General features: G+C 36.7%; 1 protein-coding gene across 2 annotated transcripts in view; it reads right to left on the reverse strand.

Moving 5' to 3' along the window:
* The window catches only part of rad50 (RAD50 homolog, double strand break repair protein), a 49,821-nt gene that overhangs the window by 23,861 nt on the left and 3,801 nt on the right, over positions 1-22,159 (reverse strand). For both annotated transcript variants that reach the window (XM_691767.10, XM_005167938.6), the window contains exons 4-16: positions 21,836-21,987; positions 21,377-21,562; positions 20,295-20,499; positions 18,963-19,091; positions 16,037-16,202; positions 14,307-14,500; positions 13,338-13,544; positions 11,999-12,181; positions 9,852-10,009; positions 7,012-7,187; positions 4,673-4,910; positions 1,876-2,065; positions 1,254-1,380 (exon numbers count right to left, since the gene is read on the reverse strand). In XM_691767.10, the coding sequence (XP_696859.4) occupies positions 1,254-1,380; positions 1,876-2,065; positions 4,673-4,910; positions 7,012-7,187; positions 9,852-10,009; positions 11,999-12,181; positions 13,338-13,544; positions 14,307-14,500; positions 16,037-16,202; positions 18,963-19,091; positions 20,295-20,499; positions 21,377-21,562; positions 21,836-21,987 (2,311 nt within the window). The remainder of the gene's footprint in view (positions 1-1,253; positions 1,381-1,875; positions 2,066-4,672; positions 4,911-7,011; positions 7,188-9,851; positions 10,010-11,998; positions 12,182-13,337; positions 13,545-14,306; positions 14,501-16,036; positions 16,203-18,962; positions 19,092-20,294; positions 20,500-21,376; positions 21,563-21,835; positions 21,988-22,159) is intronic.

The following is a 22,159-nucleotide window of genomic DNA, read 5'->3' on the forward strand; positions in this document are numbered from 1 at the left end:
CAACTTATCCAGCATGTTTTAACGCAGCGGATGCCCTTCCAGCTGCAACCCATCTCTGGGAAATATATTGAATTACTTTTATATATTGAATTAACTTTTATTGTTATTTAAACTATCATTGGGTTGCCTGATATAAGTGTTTTTATTAAAGGTGCTGCATGCACATTTTTGACTCTTCTAAAACATAAAAACACCAAAATATGCTTGCAGATATTTAAGAAACAAGCTAAATGAACATTCTTGTTTATCTGAAAAACAATGCTGATATTCTACTTTGTGGAAAACACTGCATTTCATTCATTCATTCAGAAATTGTGACCAAATTGCGACATCCGGTGGACAGTAACAACCTCTGAAATGAGACGCAGATTCAGAGTTCTACATGAAGTGGTTATTAATTAGCAAATAATATAAATATTACGGTGAGTAGGTCACATTTTCACCCCTTTGTAATTACAACACGAAACATGACAGAACTTTAAATACCACCATTCAGAAGCACAGAATAGTGCACTTACTGCACTCCAATGAAATGGTAAGGTTTATAATCTAATTAATACATATTAGACCTCTTTAACATTATTAAATGTACATGCTCAATCACTGACATGTGTTAGTTTGCATTGAGTCATGGTTCTAAAGTTCAGTTTCAAAGGGTTTATTTCATTTTCAAGATCTGAGGTGAACTTTTTGTTGCTGCTTTCAGTAGTATGGCAATAAATGTCATGTAAAATAGCATTCAAACTCATGTTTTTTTGCATTAATCACTGAATAAAGCACAGGGGGTGTACCTGAGGTTTCTGCTGTTCAGCTACAAGAAATAGAAGTCGTTTCTAAAATATATATTTCAGGTGTTGGTTGGAACAAAAACTCCTTTTAAAATGGAAATTATTCCTTCTATCGCTATTGCTTTTATTTAGAACATGGTTTAAACAAGCCTTTAGGTTCAACAATCAGGCACACTGCTGTTGGTTTTGTCAATCTGGCAACCTGTGCTTGCCTGTGTTTTGAATACCTTGAACTTAATATACCTGATGAAAACATTTTAAAAAATATTTTGAAATGTTATAGATTTTATTAATATTTTATATAAAATATTTAAATTTAAATACATATATTTTTATACTTTAATATTTTTAAATATTACAATTTGTATATTTTTTTTATTTAAAATTGTTTATATTTTATAAAACTATATTTTATATTTTATAAATGTTATACAGTTTTAATTCTAGAAAATCAACTGAACGTACTAGTGTCCAGGCGGTGTTGAGTCTCCTGTTTCTCCTGGCTGACCTGCTGCATGGTGCGACTGAGGTCAACTCCCTGCAACTTGGCTGCATGTTGAGCAATCTTCCTCTCTACATCCTTTAGATCAAGCTACACATGACAGAAAACATTCTGATTATGCACAATTAGATTACTTCAAATTAGTATGCAAGTTTGAGAATTTTTTGGGGAATCAGAATTTCTGAAATTGTGTATGATTTTAAAATACTTACACATGTAAGCAAACCAAATCTGATTCAAGTAACGATATCATATAAACATAGCAAAAAAAAAAAAAAAAAAGCTATTTTAAAGAGCCATACACAATTATCCACTATCTAGACAGAGAATTTTTTGCTTTGGTTTCTGATATCTTAACAAGATAATGGCTTACTTTTGCTCTGTTTATTACAAAGCTATTGTATGATTTTATAGGACTTGGAAATTAGATGCAATACATAATAAACCTGCAGTAAAATTCACTTTTAACAAGACCCTTCTAAGTAATAAATAAAAGCTTTTAAATGTATGCTGTGTTGTACTGCCATGTTACATTTCACCTAATTCTATAGTCTGTATTTGAACTGACTGGACATAAGTTTAGACCTGAAAGCGATCCATGAGAGAGATGTCCTGCAGACAGGCTTTGGCTGTCTCCTCCTCAGACACCAGCGTGCACAGCAATGTCTCCTGCTCCTCGATGTCTCCTTTCAGTTTCTCAATGTCCCGATTCACACGCTGGAGTTGATTTCTTAACTCTGGTAGCTCTTTCTCTTGGAGCTCCACTAAGGACTGCCTGTCATTACAAGAGACATACCAGCAAATGATTCACTGATATTTAACGCTTTCTTAATATGATGAAAGAATAGATGATAAAAGGTTTTATTTATATTTATTAATATATTTATAAATTCTTAAATGATCTTAGCATTTCACTTCAGTCTTTACATTTTTTTCCAGTTACATTTAGAATAGATTTTTTTATTTATTTAGAACAGAATAATAATTGGATAAAAAAAATAATACTTTTATAAATAATAAATATTTTAGAAAAAGTATTTATAAAAAAAATCTATATTTTTTAGATTTATAAATAAATGGGGGCGTGATTTGGTGTGGGATCCTTGTAAAACAACCCGAGCTCATTCTGAAAACGTAGTCCCGCAGACGTTTCTGGAGACAGCGGAATACGTCCCGGCGGGTACGTACGGCCGCGTTTATTTTTTTCAAGCAAACGCTGCGGGGCGGTGTGACGCTGTTCCCTATCGCGCTTGCCGGCAGGCCGGCCGACCGCTTACCTTCTTGTGGAGGGCTTCCCCGCTGCAACCCGTTTGTCCACTTAGCTCACCGTGTACGTCGGCGGGCTCGAGATGCAGAGAGGAGCTGACCACGGCGATCGGTTTCGAGTCCAGGGAAGAGCGGTTCCAGCAATCAGGTAAGACAAAAACAGAATCCCAAAAATTAAGTGAACGAGTTTCATAACAGGGTGAGAACGCGGTGAAAACCGAAAACGCGGTAGAAACAAAAAAAATCAGGGCTTTTATTTTTTTGGACGCCTTTTTGTAAACTGTTGCTCGGATATAGGGAAGCGAGCGGGCGGGTGGGTCGAACGGTAAAATTGGTTGGGTTGAGGGAAGGAAGAGGGCGGGTCAGCCGATTGGCCGGTCATGCAGTCAATCATCCGGTCAGTCGGACAGCACTCGCGAGAGGCATCTGAGATACGAAAAAGCGCACAACAGCGGACTCTCGTGGATTCGCAAAAACAAAAACTGCAGCCGTACATACCCGCCGGGACGTATTCCGCGGCCTTCAGAAACGTCCGCGGGACTACGTTTCCACAATGAGCCCGGGTTGTTATAAAAGCTTGTGCCTAAGGCCACTGCCCAGACTAGAATCCAGAGGAATCCAGGAGAACCCCAGAGGAGCAGGGGTCGACCTGATAAAACAGCACAGCTCAGACATTCCCATCTCCAATCCCTTTCTTTCTTTCCGTCGAGAGTCTAGTTAAGTTTAGTGCGACGTGAAACTAGTAATTAACACGACTACCCCTCTTGCTGCTTTAAAACTTTTCAAAACATTAATTCATTAAAAAATCATTCCATTTGCTGAAACAGAGAAAGTTGTGGCCAATCTGAGCCTCAAAGTCACCCCAAAGTGGATAAAAACATGCAACTGCACACGAGTGTTTAAGATGATCCCTCGGTTCCTGCTCGCATCTCAGCCTGCCTGTCAGACATTTCACACTGGATGAAAGATCATCATCTTCAGCTTAACCTTGCAAAAACGGAAATGCTTGAAGATTCTGCCAACCCGACTCTACACCATAACTTTTCAATCCAGATGGCTGGGGCAACCATTTCTGCATCCAAAATGGTGAAAAGCCTTGGAGTAACGATTGATGACCAACTAAACTTCTCTGACCACATTTCTAGAACTGCTCGATCTTGCAGATTTGCACTCTATAACATCAGAAAGGTTCGACCCTTCCTATCTAAACATGCAGTTTAACTCCTTGTTTAAGCTCTTATTCTCTCCAGACTGGACTATTGCAACTCTCTACTAGCCGGGCTTCCAGCTAACTCTATCAAACCTCTGCTTCAGAACGCAGCAGCATGAGTGGTCTTTAATGAACCTAAAAAAGAACATGTCACTCTGCTGCTCATCCGTTTGCACTGGCTGCCAGTTGCTGCTCGCATCAAATTCAAAGCTCTGATGTTTGCTTACAAAGCGACCTCTGGCTTTGCTCCTTCTTATCTGCTCTCACTTCTGCAGATCTATGTGCCCTCCAGAAACTTGCGTTCTGTGAATGAACGTCGCCTCGTGGTTCTATCCCAAAGTGGGACAAAATCACTTTCCCGAACTCTCGCATTCAATCTGCCCAGTTGGTGGAATGAACTCCCTAACTGTATCAGAACGGCAGAGTCACTCGCTGTCTTCAAGAAACAACTAAAAACTCAACTATTTAGTCTCCACTTCACTTCCTAATCTGCAATTGCCTCTCTGGCTCCACCGCTAACAGTACTTACATTACTAATGCTTTGCTTCTTACACTTTACACACCTGAAACTTGCCTACAGCACTTATTCATTGTTGCTCTTATAGTTGTGTAAATTGCTTCCTTGTCCTCATTTGTAAGTCGATTTAGATAAAAGCGTCTGCTAAATGACTAAATGTAAAGAAATATGAAACAAAATAGCTCAATGTGGACTGAGGTGTTTCGATACCCTAAAACAGGGTTGATTTCCACTACCATTAATAAATCCAATTAAAGTAAGTCAGGAACATTAAAGACCCAAAAAAAATCAAATAAGCCTGTGTAAAATGGGCATCCGATGTCGTGTTTAAAGGAGTAACCAATTGACAAATAGATTAAACAATGAAAGAATAATAAATGGATCATTGCCTGATGGGCTTCAGTGTCATCATTTCATCACGTCTGCGCTCCTTCCTCTTCAAGTCATGCTCCGTATTCTTCAGCTTGTCTGGGACAAGCCGCAGTTTGGACTGCATGTCATTAATGACGTCCTGGAGCTCCGCCTCTGATGGGAACACGCGCTGACATACGGGGCAGCATGGGTCACCTTCCTCCGTCAGCTGACTGATGAACTGACTGTACACAGCTGTGGCACCTGCCAACATGGCTGGACAAAGAATAGCCAGGCCAGAGAAAAAGAACAAAACAATCACATGGAAGAAAATCCAACATTAATGCCAAATCCCCATTCATCCTACGTCATCGCGTTCTCTTGCTTCATATGAGATCAGACGATCGTGACTGCTGTAGTCATTCCAGTTGCTTTATTTGTTGGTATTTATCTTCAGAAAATCTCTGAAGGCATATATTATATTATCATAACGATCTACTGTGGCAATAAGATCGTAACTGTACTGTGCATTTACACAGTGGCCATATTCATCCATGTAAACACACAAACTAACATTTACATTATAGCAGACACTGTAAAAAGCTCATTCCCAGCCACTAGACGTTTCTGACAGGGGATTCAAGTGTCATCGAGTGTCAGAATGTTTTGGGACTGCTGTACAGGAGTTAAAATGATAGATTATAGAAAGCGAAATTTATCGGTTTTTATTTTAGCGTTTTTTTTTTTAAGCATGACGGTAAAACACGAATACGGTTTTAAGTATATTAAAACATGTGCTTGTTTGTTGTAAAATTTCTGAATATTGACAAAAAAAAACTAATTTGTGGACCCCTCTATCTTGCGGGTACAGCTATGGTGCCGTTGTGGCTGGTGTATTCTGGGAAATTTTCTTACGTCTACGAGTGTGGTCCTGAAAAATATCAGTTCGAAGGACTATCTTTCCCTACCTCTTACTTCTACACCTTCAAGCTAAAGAGAATTGGGACACCCCTACCCTTTCAAGGGAACACACAAAATGAGGGGTGTGGTTCAAGTTCAAGTTCAAGTTGACATTAAGTACAGTATTGCCAAAGCACTTCAAATATGAAATATATTAAAACCATTGAAAAATGAATAGTAATACTGATAAGATATAATGACACACACACACACAAAAAACAATACATTTAATAAATATAATAATAATAGTAGTAAAAAGTTTAAATTATTTAAATAAGATAAACAAATTTACATTAACCATTTCTTATGGTGTGTAGGGTGTATACATATTTTGCAGCTAGTCTAAATGTCAATTCGTCCTCTCCGAGTACATGGTAAAGTTTTTCTGAGTCATTTAAATTAAAAAATGAATTGATCAATGTTTCAAATTGGGGGAAAAATATTTCTCTAGTCGTGGTGTATTTGGGGCAAAACAGAAGGAAGTGTGTTTCATCCTCTATTTTGTTTGTGTCACACTGTTTACATAATTTCTTTTCCTTAGGAGTCCAGGATTTTTTATGTCTGCCTTTTTCTATTTCTAAGTCATGATCACAGAGGTGATATTTAGAAAGAATGTGCTTTTCTTGTAATTGTTTTAATGATAAATAAATTGCCAACTGTGTGGTTCTATTTAGGGCCGAATAACATTTAAGTTTAGCCTGGAGGTTGAATTCAGTTTTTAATTTTTCATCATAGTTATATTTTAATGTTTTGTCAATTTGTTTGTGAAGGTTTTGTTTGGGGACGGGTTCGGATTGTGTTTTTTTCAGTAGTTCAGATACCAGTGTGTTTAGAGGATGAGACACTGTAGGTTTTTCATTAGCCAGAAGGGCTTTATATTGAACAGACTGGGGGTCCGACTGATGCAGGTGCAGCCAGAACTGAACAGCTCGTTTCTGAATCTCCAAGTTTAGCGGGTATAAACCCAGTTCAGCCCTGCAGGCAATGTTAGACGTGTTTCTGTGGATATGTAATATGTTTTTAGCAAATTCTAATTGTGTTTGTTCAATTAAACTTTTATTCCAATTTACTAATTTTAATACCGGTGCCCAAATTTCACTCCCATATAGTAAGATAAAGGACTTTTAAAATCACTTTGAATTTTAAATCGAGCACCTTATAGGTGCAGTACGTGATTGCTTCAGAAACATTTTTTGTTGCTGGTTGAAAGTCTCTTCACATTCCAATAGTAATAGTCCTCTATTAACAAACTTCAATTAGTACAAAATGCAGCAGCCAGAGTTCTTACCAGGTCTAGAAAATATGATCATATCACCCCAATTTTATCCTCCTTACACTGGCTGCCTGTTAAGTTTCGTATTGAATTTAAAATATTACTCCTCACAGGGTAACATGCTTTGTGAGAAGCTTTCCATACCTCTCTGTTTGGAGCACTTTTCCAACTCATCCTCCAGTTTGCTTAAGTCTGACTGGAAATCCTGGCTTCCACAAACATTAAAAAGTCTCTCTTCATATTTGGCCAGCTGCTCTTCTTTTCGTTTGATTTCTGCAGTGTAATGACTCTTCTTCTGTTCTCCAGATGCAAGCTCTTTACTACAAAAACAAAACAAATTGTTAATTTCAAACCTTTTCGTGTGGATAATGATCGCAGAAGCAGTTTATGAATGACAAATCCAAGACAAACCAAAAATCTATACATTTATTCTACGATGACCTAGTTTTAGGGTCTTTTGATTTCGGTGTTTGTGGTTATAAGTGAGAAAAATTACAATTATTACAGAAACAAACAAACAAACAAAAAAAGAAAACCCTCAAAATGAAAACTGTGTGAAATTGTGATAAAAATATATTACAATTGTAGAGAAATATGCAGTCGATGGTTTTACTACATTTGTACGAGCAATAAAAAAAGTGTTTCAAGATTTTTCTTCTATTTTTAAATAAATGTACAAGTTCTACCATTTTAGCCTTAAAACAAAATGGAAGTAAAAAATAACAATAAGCAACACCTCTATTAAAGTGAATTTTCTCTATGTAAAATGCTGATAAATAAAACAAGCTTCCTTATTTCAATTCAACACTCCCTAGTTTTAGTGGTGAATGGAGAACCATTTACTTGGAAAAACAACCTTTAAAAAACTACATTACCAGAGGGTAATTTACATGCATAAACTTATTTTACTGCCTGAGTGGTTTTGTTACACGGAGTAATATCTATTTAAGCAGGACATTTCTAGGACAGTTTATTTCTGCTGCATTAAAACCATCGATATCTGAATACTGCACCACGCACTCCTGTGGCCTGAAGATGACCTTTTGCTCAGGATCTGGTAACCGAAACTGAATATGCAGTGAAAATGATTATTATGAATATCACGTGGGCGTCTGCACAAATGTCAGTATTTTCTATTACATCAATGCCGGTGCATGTGTGTGTCACTGATCATGTACACATTTTGATTATTGGTTACCTGAATAGAATAGAATCATCTCAATAGAAAACAAATTGTGTGAGATGATAACTGCAGCCAGAAGAGAACACAATGTCAAATTAACTGTCCCGTCCATAGACGCTGCATTAGAAACACCTTGCATAAACGGTAATTCATTTTTTGTCATTTAATGCAAAGATTACATGTATTTGTAAATGAAAAGTGCCTCTTTAAAGTATTCATAGCGCTTCACTTTTTCCACATTGTTTTATGTTACAGCCTTATTCCAAAATGAATTAAATTCATTGATTTATTTCCTCAAAATTCCACACACAATAGCCCATAATGTAAATGTGAAAAAAGATTTTTTGAAATTGTTGCAAATTTATTAAAAATAAAAAACCTGAAAAATCACATGTACATCAGTATTCACAGCCTTTGCTCGATACAAAGGATGCACCTGTGGCAGCAATTACAGCCTCAGTCTTTTTGACTATGATGCCACAAGCCCTATCAGGTTGGATGGGAAGCGACGGTGTATAGCCATTTTCAGATCTCTCCAGAGATGTTAGGTCTGGGCTCTGGCTGGGCCACTCAAGGACATTCACCGAGTTGTTGCAAAGCCACTCCATTGATATTTTAGTGGTGTGCTTTAGGTCATTGTCCTGCTGGAAGATGAACCGTCATCCCCAGTCTGAGGTCAAGAGCACTCTGAAGCAGGTTTTCAGGATGTCTCTGTACATTGCTGCATTCATCTTTCCCTCTATCCTGACTAGTCTTCTAGTTCCTATTGCTGGAAAACATCTCCACAGGATGATGCTGCCACCACCATGCTTCACTGTAGGGATGGTATTAGCCTGGTGATGAGCAGTGCCTGGTTTTCTCCAAATGTAACGCCTTGCATTCACTCCAAAGAGTTCAATTTTAGTCTCATCAGACCACAGAATTTTGTGTCCTATAGTCTGAGAGTCCTTCAGATGCCTTTTGGCAAACCCCAGACGGGGAGTGGCTTCCTTCTGGCCACTCTACCATACAGGCCTGATTGGTGGATTGCTACACAGATGGTTGTCCTTCTGTAAGGTTCTCCTCTCTCCACAGAAGAACACTGGAGCTCAGACAGAGTGACCATTGTGTTATTGATCACATTCCTAAGGCCCTTCTCCTCCGATCACTCAGCTTAGATGGCCAGCCAGCTCTAGGAAAAGTCCTGGTGGTTCCGAACATCTTCCACTTACAGATGATGGAGGCCACTGTGCTCATTGGAACTTTGAGCAGCTGAAATTTTTCTGTAACCTTCCCCAGCCTTGTGCCTCGAGACAATCCTGTCTCTGAGCTCCACAGACAATTCCTTTGTCTTCTTGCTTGGTTTGTGCTTTGACATGCACTGTTAACCTTGAGACCTTATATAGACAGGTGTATGCCTTTTCAAATCATGTCCAATCCACTGAATTTACCACAGGTGAACTCCAATGAAGCTGCTGAAACATCTCAAGAATGATCAGTGGAAACAGAATGTACCTGAGCTCAATTTAGACAATTTCACATAGTCATTATATTATTATATTGTGTGTAGAATTTTGAGGAAATCAATTAATTTAATCAATTTAGGAATAAGACTGTAACAAAAAATGTGGAAAAAGTGAAGCGCTATGAATACTTTCCAGATGCACTGTACATAAATTTTTTGAAATGAACATATTAAAAAAAACTTTTAAGGATTTAAGATGCTGATGACTGTTAAATAATATGCTGCATAAACATCTTGTGAAAAGGGTCCATATACAAATGTTTGTTGAAAAACAAATTGCTAAAATGTGCCACAGACTTCATTTTGGTGATCTGCTCTCTAGTGGATTTGATCTCTCTGGATTTGGAGTAGATCCAGTCCTCCAGCTCTTTCTTGTTTGGAAAGTGTCCCAGCAGAGACACCAGCTCTTCATTATGTCTCGACTTGATCTTCCTCACCTGCTCCTCTTTGTCCATCTGGAATTTAAAATAAGACAGTCACTTTGGAAAACTGCTTAAGAGACACGATTAGATATCTTAGGCTGCATTTACACTGCAGATCTTGATTGTCAATTCCAATTTTGTGACTGTATCCATTTTTTTTTGCTGACCTGCTTACATCATCTTTTAAAAGTGATTACTGTCCAACCGTCTGTATCTACACAGCACATGGCAAAGACGCAATGACCTGAAAAGTAGAGCGGGCGCTGACTGACAGCTCATTATAAATGAGTGCTCTTTTCTCCATTCCTGTATTTACTGTGTTCACGGGGTTTAATTTATCAAAATTCTATACTATATTTTAAGACAGAAAAGTTCTCATTTTGCCATCTTCTTTTAATCTGGGCTTTTTTTAAACCGGTAGGCAGGCATCCTAATGTAATGTCCATGGTGTGATTAATGCACATGATGTATGCCACAGTTTTATAGTAGTTCATAAGGGTTCATAAATTAGTTCAGAACTTTTTGACTTTTCAAAATGAGCAAATGTACGTTTGGAGAAGAAAGGGCACAAAATTCAATAAAAAAAAAAACTCTTTCCAACTATTAAACATGGGGGTGGATTGGTGTATTGCAGCCAGCGGCACAGGGAACATTTCACGAGTAGAAGGAAAAAAGGATTCAATAAAATTCCAGCAAAATTTGGATGGTAACCTGATGGCATCTGTGAAAATCTAAAGTTAAAGAGAGGATGGCTTCTACAATTGGATAATGATCCTAAAAACACCGCAAAATCCACTGTGTATTACATCAAGAGGCGTAAACTGAAGGTTTTGCCATGGCCTTCACAATATCCTAACCTCAACATACTTAAAAATCTATAAATAGACCTTAAAAAATCAGTGCTTAAAAATGAATATATTACCTAGATGTTTATATCTTTTTCAGACGCATTAAATACCTATATAGAACGTGAGGCCATAATTTCAAGTTTTGGAATTACACCACAGTCCTTATGTTTTAACAAATGCAAGATAAATGTTATTGCATTTGCTACGCTTTTAGCTAGAAGATTAATATCGCTGAAATGGAAGGAAAAACTTCCTCCAACCTTTAAGCAATGACTTATGGAACTTCTACACCACCTGACTTTAGAAAAAATATGATGCACTCTGGGAGGCCGTACTGATATGTTTTTTTCTCATCTGGCAACCTGTTTTAGATCACATAAAAAAGATGGACCCCTCAGTCATTTTAGAATAGTAGAACCTTTTCTTTTTTTTTTTTTCTATTTTATTTATTGTTTTTCTTCCTTTTTTCCCTTATACAGTATATGAGAGTAACATATGTTTTACTTAATATTACTATTTATTTGTATTTTATCTTAATATTATTTAGATTTTTTTCTAGAACCTAAATGTATGTGTGCGACAGGTTTTGTTTGTTTGTTGTGTAAAAAAAAAGAAAAAGTGAAAAGCTATTTGTAATGTATGTTTCATATCTAATATGTTCAATAAAAATGCTTTTGAAAAAAATTTAAATAAAAAAGCAGCGCTTGACAGAAATTTTAAAGAACTGGAAAACTTTTGTAAGGTAGAATGGGCAAAGATACCCCAAACAAGAATTGAAAGACTCTTGGCTGGTTACAAAAACAAGCTGTGATGCTTGCCAAAGGGGGCAGTACAAAAAAAAACTTTCTAAAGGAGGCGGTGCATGCTATAAACTCTGCAGGGTGCCCAAACTTTTGCAGACACCATTTTTTGTTTTCTGTTATTTTTAAAGAGTAAATGATGGAAAAATATCTAACTTTTTTTGACATTAAAAGAACGTCTAATCTGTAATTTGATGCCGTTTGGAGATTATTCCATCTTTCCTTGGCTTCTTTATGCACATTAATACAAATTTTTACCTGGGATGCCCAAACTTTCAATCCCCTCTGTAATATTGTCCAAAGAGTTTGTTTATATGTACGAAAGCTTCAGTCTGAACATGGACTGGCATAAGAGTGACGTTGTGAGAGCTCACCTTGGTTTTCTTCATCATGTCCATCTGTGCACGTGCCGTGGTGTGTGTGTTGAGCATTTCCATCTCTTGGTCCAGTTTGCGCTGTGCCTGATCCAGTTGAGCCTTTTCCTTCAGTAGTTCAGTTACCTCGACCTTCAGACTGTCCACTGTACAGGCCTGCACAGCATTATCAAGCTCACGCTCCTACAGGACACATAAATATCAATGTTAAAAACACATAACAAAAGGCAACATAGCATAGCGAAACATAACGCATTTGACAGCTCAATAATAGATTTACATTTGAGCAATTCCATGAAAATGTCAACCTTGCCATGAAAGGAAAAATGTTTTCACCAAAATAGCGAAACCATTTCTACATTTTTTGCGCAGGCAAGTGTTTTACAGTACTTTAAAAATACTTAAAAATGTCTCTGTTAATGTTTTCAAACTATTATATTTGATTTACCAAAGTCAAACAAATGGCAATTTCACATCCGTCACATCCATAACGAAAAAGTGTCACATCCATAACAAAGCTTTTCCCTCAAAAATGTCAAAATAAAATAAAATCAATCAGTTTTGTTCTATAAAGAGCCAACTCTTATTCGTTTGTTGAGCATTATTTATTTTGGGTTGTGCAGTTTAATTCACAGAATTTCTACGAAATATGTTGTATACTGTAAACTCACTTTTTTGTCACATCCATAACGCTCGTTTATTTTCCTCATTTAAAGTATAGAAATGTTCACAGATTGAATTTTTTTGATCCCATAACTCTGTGGTTAGTTGTTTTGGAAAATATAAACAGATGATTCAATATAATGTTAACATATACTGTCTCTGCGAATTTATGTTTTGAATTTTTACTGCAAATGTCACATCCATAACGCTGGAATCAGCCATTTACATTTTCTGTCATCTACTTTTTAACACACAGTTTTCGCAGTGGTTATTTTGAAGCCAAAGCTCCAATGTATATAATCCTAAAACTGTATTAGTAATATGTAATATTGTTGTATTAAATGTAAAGTTATATTGCCATTGATGGCATTAAAAGGAATAAAATAAAGCTTAAAGATAGCTTAAACATAACAACTGGTGAGAAACAACAAAATTAAAAATAAGGTATAGAAAAATTACATTTTGATAACTAGAAACTAAAACTTCAGGTGACACAAAAATAAAATTCCCTGATTCTCCATGATTCAGCCAAAAAAAGTATCCACATTTAATGTCTGGAATAGACCTTTTTTAAATTTACATTATATTCCAGAAATTCCATGACTCATGGGTAATATATTATACTATACTATTCTATTCAGTGCATCTAAAATATGGTAATGGTGCAGGATCTAACCGCTTTCTGAAGCTCAGTGTCCAGCTCTTGCAGTCTGTTGGAGGAGCCCTCCAGTTTTTGAAGGTCAGACTTGATATTCTTCAGTTCTTGTTGCTTTTTGGCCTGTAGGTCTTTCTTTAGCTCAATGGTTCTCTCTAGACCTGTCTTTTTATCCCGGAGATCATCAATGTTGTGCTGTTTCTGGGTCTCTTTCTGCTGCATGTCATGCTGAAACACAAAGAAATTATTATAAAACAGCAAAACTTACATTACTGAAAATAGTATATATATATATATGTGATGTGTGTGCGTGAGTGTGTATATATATGTATATATGTATGTATATATATATATATATATATATATATATATATATATATGTATATGTATATATATATATATATATATATATATATATATATATATATATATATATATATATATATATATATATATATATATATATATTAAGGGTGTAACGATACACAATGCTATTGCTAGTTACAAGACACCGTCTCTCAGCATCGACAGCAATAAACATCTTGCAAATGACACTACCAATGTGTCGTATAGAACCGAACCGTGATTTTTGTGAACCGTTACACCCCTATATATAAATATGTATCTGTATGTGTGTGTGTGTGTGTGTACGTGTTTTTGTGATACATCAGGGCACAAATCTGTATAATGACATGGGTATGACACAGGTATTACAAAAAGGAGGTGAAATATGAGGACATTGGTGACGTCCTCATTTCTCTAAAAGCTTATAAATCACACAGGATGAGTTTAATCAGAGAGTAAAGCTGCACAGTCTCCTGTGATGGTGGGGTTTAGGGGTAGGGTGGGGTGAGGGCAATACAATATACGGTTTGGACCGTATAAAATGAATGGAAACCTATGTAATGTACCCACTTTTCACAAAAACAAATGTGTGTGTGTGTGTGTGTGTAAACAAGGTGGTAAATGTAGTGTCATGCAATTATCTACCATAGTTTGGTTGAGGGCTTCCGAGTCCTGGTCCAGTCTTTCTTTGATTTGTCTGTAAAAGCTTTGGAGTTGTCGCTCACTAAGTGGCGTTCGATCATAGCCCTCCAACTCCAGGAAAGACGCCAAAGTCTTTACCTGGGTGTCTCTCTTTTTAATGTTCTGTGTGTGTCTATCTGCCTCCAACTGCAGACGACCTTTAAACAAACAGAAAAAAAATTGAAGAACGGCTCTAAGAAAGAATACGTTCATCTTAAATAAATGAGAAATAAAAATACAATAAGCTGATGAGCATGAGGTTTGAAATGGTCAGCAGGTTGCCATATATATCGTTTGTGCTATTTACTCCTGGACAAGTACACAAGAATTTCTTATAGTTTTGCTGACTTCTATTAACCTGCTTAATGCTTTCAAAATCTGTAAACTATTTTAACATTCCAGGTAAAATCAAAAAGCATTTATATATATTTATATACAAGTTATTAAAATGTTACCATAATTGCTCAAAGAAAGAAAAAAGTTAACAAAATTTTATGCAGCAAAGGTTTGTCAGCATAGCTATATATACATTAGATGTCGCCTGGCCTATTGTTGTCTATTAGACAGAATGCGTCAATAGTGCCGCCATCTTGCTACAGGGTAGCGCTCCTTTGAAATTAATGCGGGACCAAAGTACAGTGGAGGACTGTGGCCATCCAAAGCCAGAGATATACACATATATCTATGATCGGGAGTTTTCCTGGATGTTAGTATGTAATTTTTTTTCTCTAATTACGAAAATGATAATTTTACATCACTTTTCTACATTGATGGATCAGTGACCGCACGGGCATTCCTGACAAAAAGCTTGTGTTTGTGTGTACAGAAATGTACTATTCACCCTCCCTGTTAAATTTGATCTAATCATGTCCTGAAACACAGCTCCTCTCCTGCTTTCACTTCTCATACTGACAGAGGGAGCGATTCGTTTGTGAATGAATCTCCGTTATGAACGACTCGTTCACTAGCCGACAATAATACAAGTTTCTGGCAGCGCAGCATCTCGTTGTCATAATTCTTTTGCATTGTTTGCTGATTTTATTCAACAAAACTAGCATAAGCCGAGTGTTTAGTGCGAGTTGGAGCTGCTTTGCCTTATGGTGAATGCAGTAAGTGACTGTTATCATCAATAACGTTACCTGATTAGCACAAAAGTTCAGACCATACAAAAACAGAAAAAAACTTAATATTACCTATGAAATGTTCTACCTTTGTGCTTTGTTTTCTTTGTTTGCTCGTTACTACACCCATCCACAGCGCTAAAGTCCAGCGTCTTCACGTAATAACACTGTCTTGACTAATGCGGTTGAATGACATTTGTCCTGGGAGCACTGTACCAATGTGGCGGCTCTATTAACGCATGCTCAGGGTCCCTATGCGATATCTAGTGTATATATCTATGGTTTGTCAGTAGCCAAACGAATGTGTTTATAACAACCTTCACCCCAAAAGCGTTATAGATATGGAAAATTTGTCTTTACTGTTTATTAAACAGTTGAAGTCACATTTGTCCAGTTTAGAATTTGACGTATTCTAAGAAATACTTCTCGTGTAATTTACTTGGTTGTCCATGTCAATTGAATATTGTACATTTCTACGTCTTATGATAACCACTTTGGGCAATTCAACTTATAATTAAATGTGCTGTAGAAATAAAGCCAATGGAATATGAACAGCCAAGGAAGTTTGATTACCTTGCTCCACTAGCAGCTCAGACTTGATGCGGTTCATCCTCTGGCATTCTCGACCAGCCCTTTCAAGCTCACGTTGGCACTCTACAAGTCTTTTTTCCTTCTCTTTCACGGTGCGCTGGTGATTCTGATACATGTCCTGTAGCTGATCATCTGAGCCCTGAAACACCTACAAATAGCAAAACAGAGTCAGAGCTAGCCTATTAACAAGTGATGTGACACAAGGCGTTGTATTGGGTCTTTCTGTTTTTGTCCTCTTACAGTAGGTGAAATTTTTATGAACAGTGTTAAGCAATGAAACAGTTTACTTTTCATTGTTGTGCAGAAAACTTCATAAAGGCCCTATCGTACATTTGGCAGTGGCACCATGTGTTATTTGCTAGTTTTAGCCTAGTGCAGGTATCATTTACACATTTTGGCGGACACTATTTAAATAGCAAATGCATTTGCACTTGTTTGTGCGCCCAAGGCAGTGCTGGTCTGAAGAGGAAGCGTGTTAAGACGCATTGTTCGCACATTGCTGTTTTGCGTCAACTAAAATAGAAAGCTCCATTGACCAGCAAAAAGCGGGTATAATGTCAATAGTGCAGGGTTTTTATTTGTTATTTGAAGAGCATGCGAGTTCAAAACTTGTGTAGTCATTGCTCATTCAGAGGCTCATTTTATAGATGGTCTTTAATCATGCAAAGACGGTCTTTAACCCTTTTCTTGCTAGTGAAGCTTTCAGCAATCAGACTCTGTCAGGTTTAATGCATGTTATTCCCAAAACACACCCATAACTCATCAAGAAAACAAGAACAACCCTTTCAAACCATGTGCTGGACTCACAGACCATTTTCACCATTCCTAAAATAGCAAAAATGGACTCGGATGAGTGAAAGTTCACCAAACAATTTAGACCAGTGGTCACCAAACTTGTTCCTGGAAATGTCCTACAAATTTTAGCTCCTACCCTAATTAAACACACCTGAACAAGCTAATCAAGGTCTTACTAGGTATACTTGAAACATCCAGGCAGGTGTGTTGAAGCAAGTTGGAGCTAAACCCTGCAGGGACACCGGCCCACCAGAACCGAGATTGGTGACCCCTGCTGTAGACTATTTAGAACCTCTATAATAACAATATATCATCAAGCAAAGGGAAAAGTTGTGAATCAAATTAAGACATGACTAAGGCCGTATTTATACTGCACAGTTCAAATGACTCAATTCCGATTTTTTTTTCTCCCATGTGGCACAAATCGGATTTTGCTCATGTACGTGTAAGCAGGAACAAATCACATGGATTCAGATTTACTCAAATCAGATTCAGGCCTTGTTTATATGTGGAAATTTATCCGATATGAATCAGATCTGTGTTTTCGTGTCTGCAGTGTAAGCAGGTAGATCGGATTTTCACCTGTTAATACGAGTTGCGCGTAAAAAAAAAACGTAGCAAATGACAACAAGTCTGACACTTTCATTTTAGAACAGACTTCAGCAGAGCCGCAAACCTTGAATCTCATACACGAGGACTTAAACAGCTTTGATATTGTCATATAGCACAGGTCATGGTTTCCGCTACATTCATTCTTCCATGGCGGGGCGCCACGGCAAAATTGATACCCCCACGGCTACATTACAACTTCTCATTCAAACATTCAGTCGTGTTTTATTTAATAGCGAGTGATAATCGCACCAAAACATATTAAAAGGTAAGTAAATTATAACAGCGCAAATTTTTCTGTAATCGTAGTAGTGCTGTGCCTTATTCGTTTAACCCTTTAAGATTACGTGCTGCCTGACTGACTGACAGGTGCGTGATGCGTGAGGCCAGCAAACATGACGTATAGCCGTTTCACTTTACTTCAGGACGCATTAATGTCGCTCTGTAGGTCTATTAGAGACATTCATTAATATTCCTAGCACTTCAGCAGCGTTTATTTGAGAGCACACAAGAAGATCTGCATTTGAGTGGGCATGCTAGAATTTTTGTGCATGGGCAGAGGAAATCGGCATGCAAGCAAAGAGATTCTCATGCTCCAAGGCTATATTACATAAATGCGATCTCGACTTGTAAAACTGCGCTCATGACATTTGTGATTAACGCCACAGGTAGTTGGTAGATCTGTGTAAAAAAGGCCTGCCGCCACAGCTGGAAAAAATCCTAGAGAAAACACGGCAGGTATTTAAGCATGTTAACGTAGCATTTAACGCATGTTAGCGAGAGAGCGCAATGTCCGCCACGTAACCAATATATATATATAAAACTAGTGCATTCATCATGTGCATAAATCACGCCATGGACATTACATTAAGATGCCTAAAGGTTTAAAAAAAAGCCTATCTATTAAAAGAAGATGAGAACCTTTCTGTGATAAACTATAGTAAAACAGCTTGTCAAAAGCTGCGAACAGATTACATAAAGAAATAGAGAAAAGAGCACTCTTTATTATCAGCTGTCAGTCAGCGCGGCTCTTTTTTTCCAGGTCATTGCGCCTTTGCCATGTGCTGTGTAAATGCAGACGATCGGATACGAGCCACTTTTAAAAGATGATGTAAGCAGGTCAGCAAAAAAATTGGATACAGTCACAAAATCAGATTTGACCATCAAGATCTGCAGTGTAAAGGCAGCCTGAATGCTTCAACTATAAGGAAGAACTAACAGTTTATTTTGAACAGCAGACGTTCATTTGAAACTTGAGGATTTATAGAGTTATAATATGAAAACAGTTGATGGACCCCTTATTTTATCTTAACACAAAGTAAATTACAATAAAAAAACAAGCCACATGTTCCATCATCAAATCCAAACAAAAAAAAAGGCATTAGTAAATATACCAATAACAGCATTACTTAATATCCTATACAGGTTTCCTTGGGGTAATTCTTCTATGCTTACATATGATCTAGCAACTATGAATAATACTGAAAGTAATCAGTTCAGTTACCTGTTCCATCTTTTCCTCTAGCTCCCGGTTATCATCCTCCATCTGTTTCTTCCTACTGTCCAGAGCTTTGATGTCGTTGTCCAATTTCATCACTTTGCCGAGGCTGCTTTCTATGTCATTTAGTCGTCTCTGAAATGATGTAGAAGGTGTATTTGATGAGAATAGGTTTATGGGTAAATTTGATTGCGGTTTATCTATTGTTTTAATTGTCCTATAATATGAGGCTTCTTGCACCGATTATAGACTTAATTGGGTAAAAGATCCAGAAATTTGGAGATCCAGAGTTTGGACCACGTCAGGCATTTAAAGGATTACTTATGCACATCACCTTAAAAAAGCAGAGGAGAATGGCCCTGAAGCACACAGCAAAAGGTAAGAGATGACAGCGGTCTGTGCTATCTAGGGCCGCATAGTGATCATGCATGTATTGTTTTCACTTCTGCGCCATTGAAACACCGCGATTCATTCAACAACTGTTTGATATGTGAATATAATTCAGTAAAAAGAATGTTAGAACTGTATGAGCACCAGCAAGAGCTTTCATTTGAGCTGTAACTTGTACATGTGTCATATGAAAAATATGAAAATGAACCAATGTAAAATACCTAGCTCGGGTATTCAAAAAACTGTGTATTTAAGTGTAAATAACTTTTGTACAATAGTATAAAAAACCAAAGTGATGCATATGTGCATAAAATATAGATTCTACACTTTCAAACGAAACATCGCAAGGGGGTCTGGTGCAATGCTAGCCCGGTACCGGGTCCATGGAGTTTAACTGGTTTTGCAAGTACTGTACATGCCAACTAATTCTCATTAGATTGTAAGTAGACTGTTAGCCTGGGGTTAGGGTTAATGTAAGTTACTACTAATACTCAAACGGACCATCAAAAATAAAGTGTTCCCCAAATACTATAAATCAGACCCCTGGCCTTTTCTCACTGTTGATTTTAAATCATTAACAAACATTAACTAATAAGACATTAAGTTTTAACTATTGTACATTATAATGCTTTTGCAATTTCATTTGGTTAAAACATTTGTTTACTCTGAACATTTAAATATCTAATATATAAATCATTTCCCAGAGATGGGTTGCGGCTGGAAGGGCATCCGCTGCGTAAAAACTTGCTGGATAAGTTGGCGGTTCATTCCGCTGTGGCGACCCCAGATAAATAAAGGGACTAAGCCGACAAGAAAATGTATGTATGTATTTAAATCAATGAATAAAAAGGAAAGCCTCAACTCTAAAATTCCACAGTAAATTCCCCTCATGCTTAATCTTCTAGAACAACATAAAGACTGATTTCATAAATTCCAATTAGATTTTACCTCCAGAGGGTCAATCTGACCCTCGATGCGATTGACACTCTCTTTGGAGGAAGCTAGCTGAGTTTCTTTGGTGGAAAGCAGCTCTCGAATCTCTTGGGCTTTATCTTTGTTCTGTTTCAGGTACTTGAGCTCCATCTGGCAGGATTTAACAGTGTTGGTCTGCTTCTGCCTCAGCGTCCGCAAGGTCTCCAGCACCTTAATGTACCTTTAACCAAAGCATATGTAAACATTTTCAAGCATTCATCTGTGATGGCAGCTTAATTGAAGTGAATAAATTCCTAATACAGGGCAAAGCAACCTATTAACAATACATTTCACGCGGTAGGTTTTAACATGTAGTTTTTAAATTTAAGTTAGGCTTGTCATAAATATTATTACGAACATCATTTTAAAGGCATAAACAGTGATGTAACACAAATAATTCTAGGTTTTAATTCTAATAAAGTAATTAGCAAATGAACTTTTTCAACAAAATAGCCGAGCTTATAATTAGCTATTAATAAATATCATAAGAAACTCATTTATTGGTGAAGTTATTTACAAAACTCAAAATACAGAATGTCACCAGGCTAAAGACATGTAAAATAGCTAAATACACCATTTGAAATCTTTCTTTAAAGCATAAAAAAATTTCATGTTTTGATTTGATGAATAAAAATGTTTCTTCTAGGCCTACATTATGTATTTTTTCTAAAGTAACGACAATAAAAATAGAAATAAAAATTAATTCTAAAAATTATATATATATATATATATATATATATATATATATATATATATATATATATATATATATATATATATATATATATATATATATAACACATATATATATATATATATATATATATATATATATATATATATATATATATATATATATATATATATATAAAATCGGCCTATATATATATATCAGCTATCTGCCTCCAAGTCTGAAGAGTTCTCGGTTATTGACATCGGCTAAAACATCCATCTGGTGCATCACTAAACAATAGAAAAAAATCTCTACTCTTGACTGATTATTTATTATTGCTTCATGCATGGGGCAGTAGCTTCTGTAAGAAATGAGTTAAAAATACCTTGTGGCTGAGAAAATCTCATCAAACTTCTGCTTGAGGGCTTTCCCTTCACTGAGAGGCCAGTTGGACTCTTCTTGGTGGCAAAAGATGACATGGTTGAGAACAGCTCTGGAGACGCCCAGGGAAGAGATCATCTCACGGTCTATCTCAGCACATTTAGAGCTCAGGCTTACTTTCTCACCATGCCTGATGTCAAGAGAGGTCAAGATAAATTCATGTCAAACATAGTCTTTCCAACAGGAACCATAATGTATTCTTTTTTTGAGGGAAGCATATACAAAAAGACATACATGTGCTATATAATTATATGAACCTTCTATTCTTCTTTCTATTCTTGCTGTGCTGTTTTTTTTATTAAAGGAATGCATCCTTGATAACATTAAACATCTTTCTAACAAAATAAAAGCCTTATAAACCCCAAACAATGGTATGGTAGTGTGTGAGAGCAATGTAACTTACTTTATTCTCGTAATGACGCCCTCAAGCGTTTTGAATTCTGTTTTCTTGCCTTTCTGTGTGCACTGCATAGATCTTTGCACAGCCACAGCATCTCCATTCACATCTCTAAACTGGAGTCTGATCTGTGCCCGTACATCAGTCTCATGAGCATCCTATAACAAACCAACATTACTGTTGACACTGTGTAAGAAGAAAGGTCCATAGTAACACGTTTATTTAATTTCTGTAATCATATTCATGGTATGTATTGTCATCAATACATACTAAATCCGGAGAACAAAATTTACATTTTTGGGGGGAGTCAACTATTATTTGCCCTGTTCA

This window comes from Danio rerio, chromosome 21, assembly GCF_049306965.1.
Source record: "Danio rerio strain Tuebingen ecotype United States chromosome 21, GRCz12tu, whole genome shotgun sequence".
NCBI lineage: Eukaryota > Metazoa > Chordata > Actinopteri > Cypriniformes > Danionidae > Danio > Danio rerio.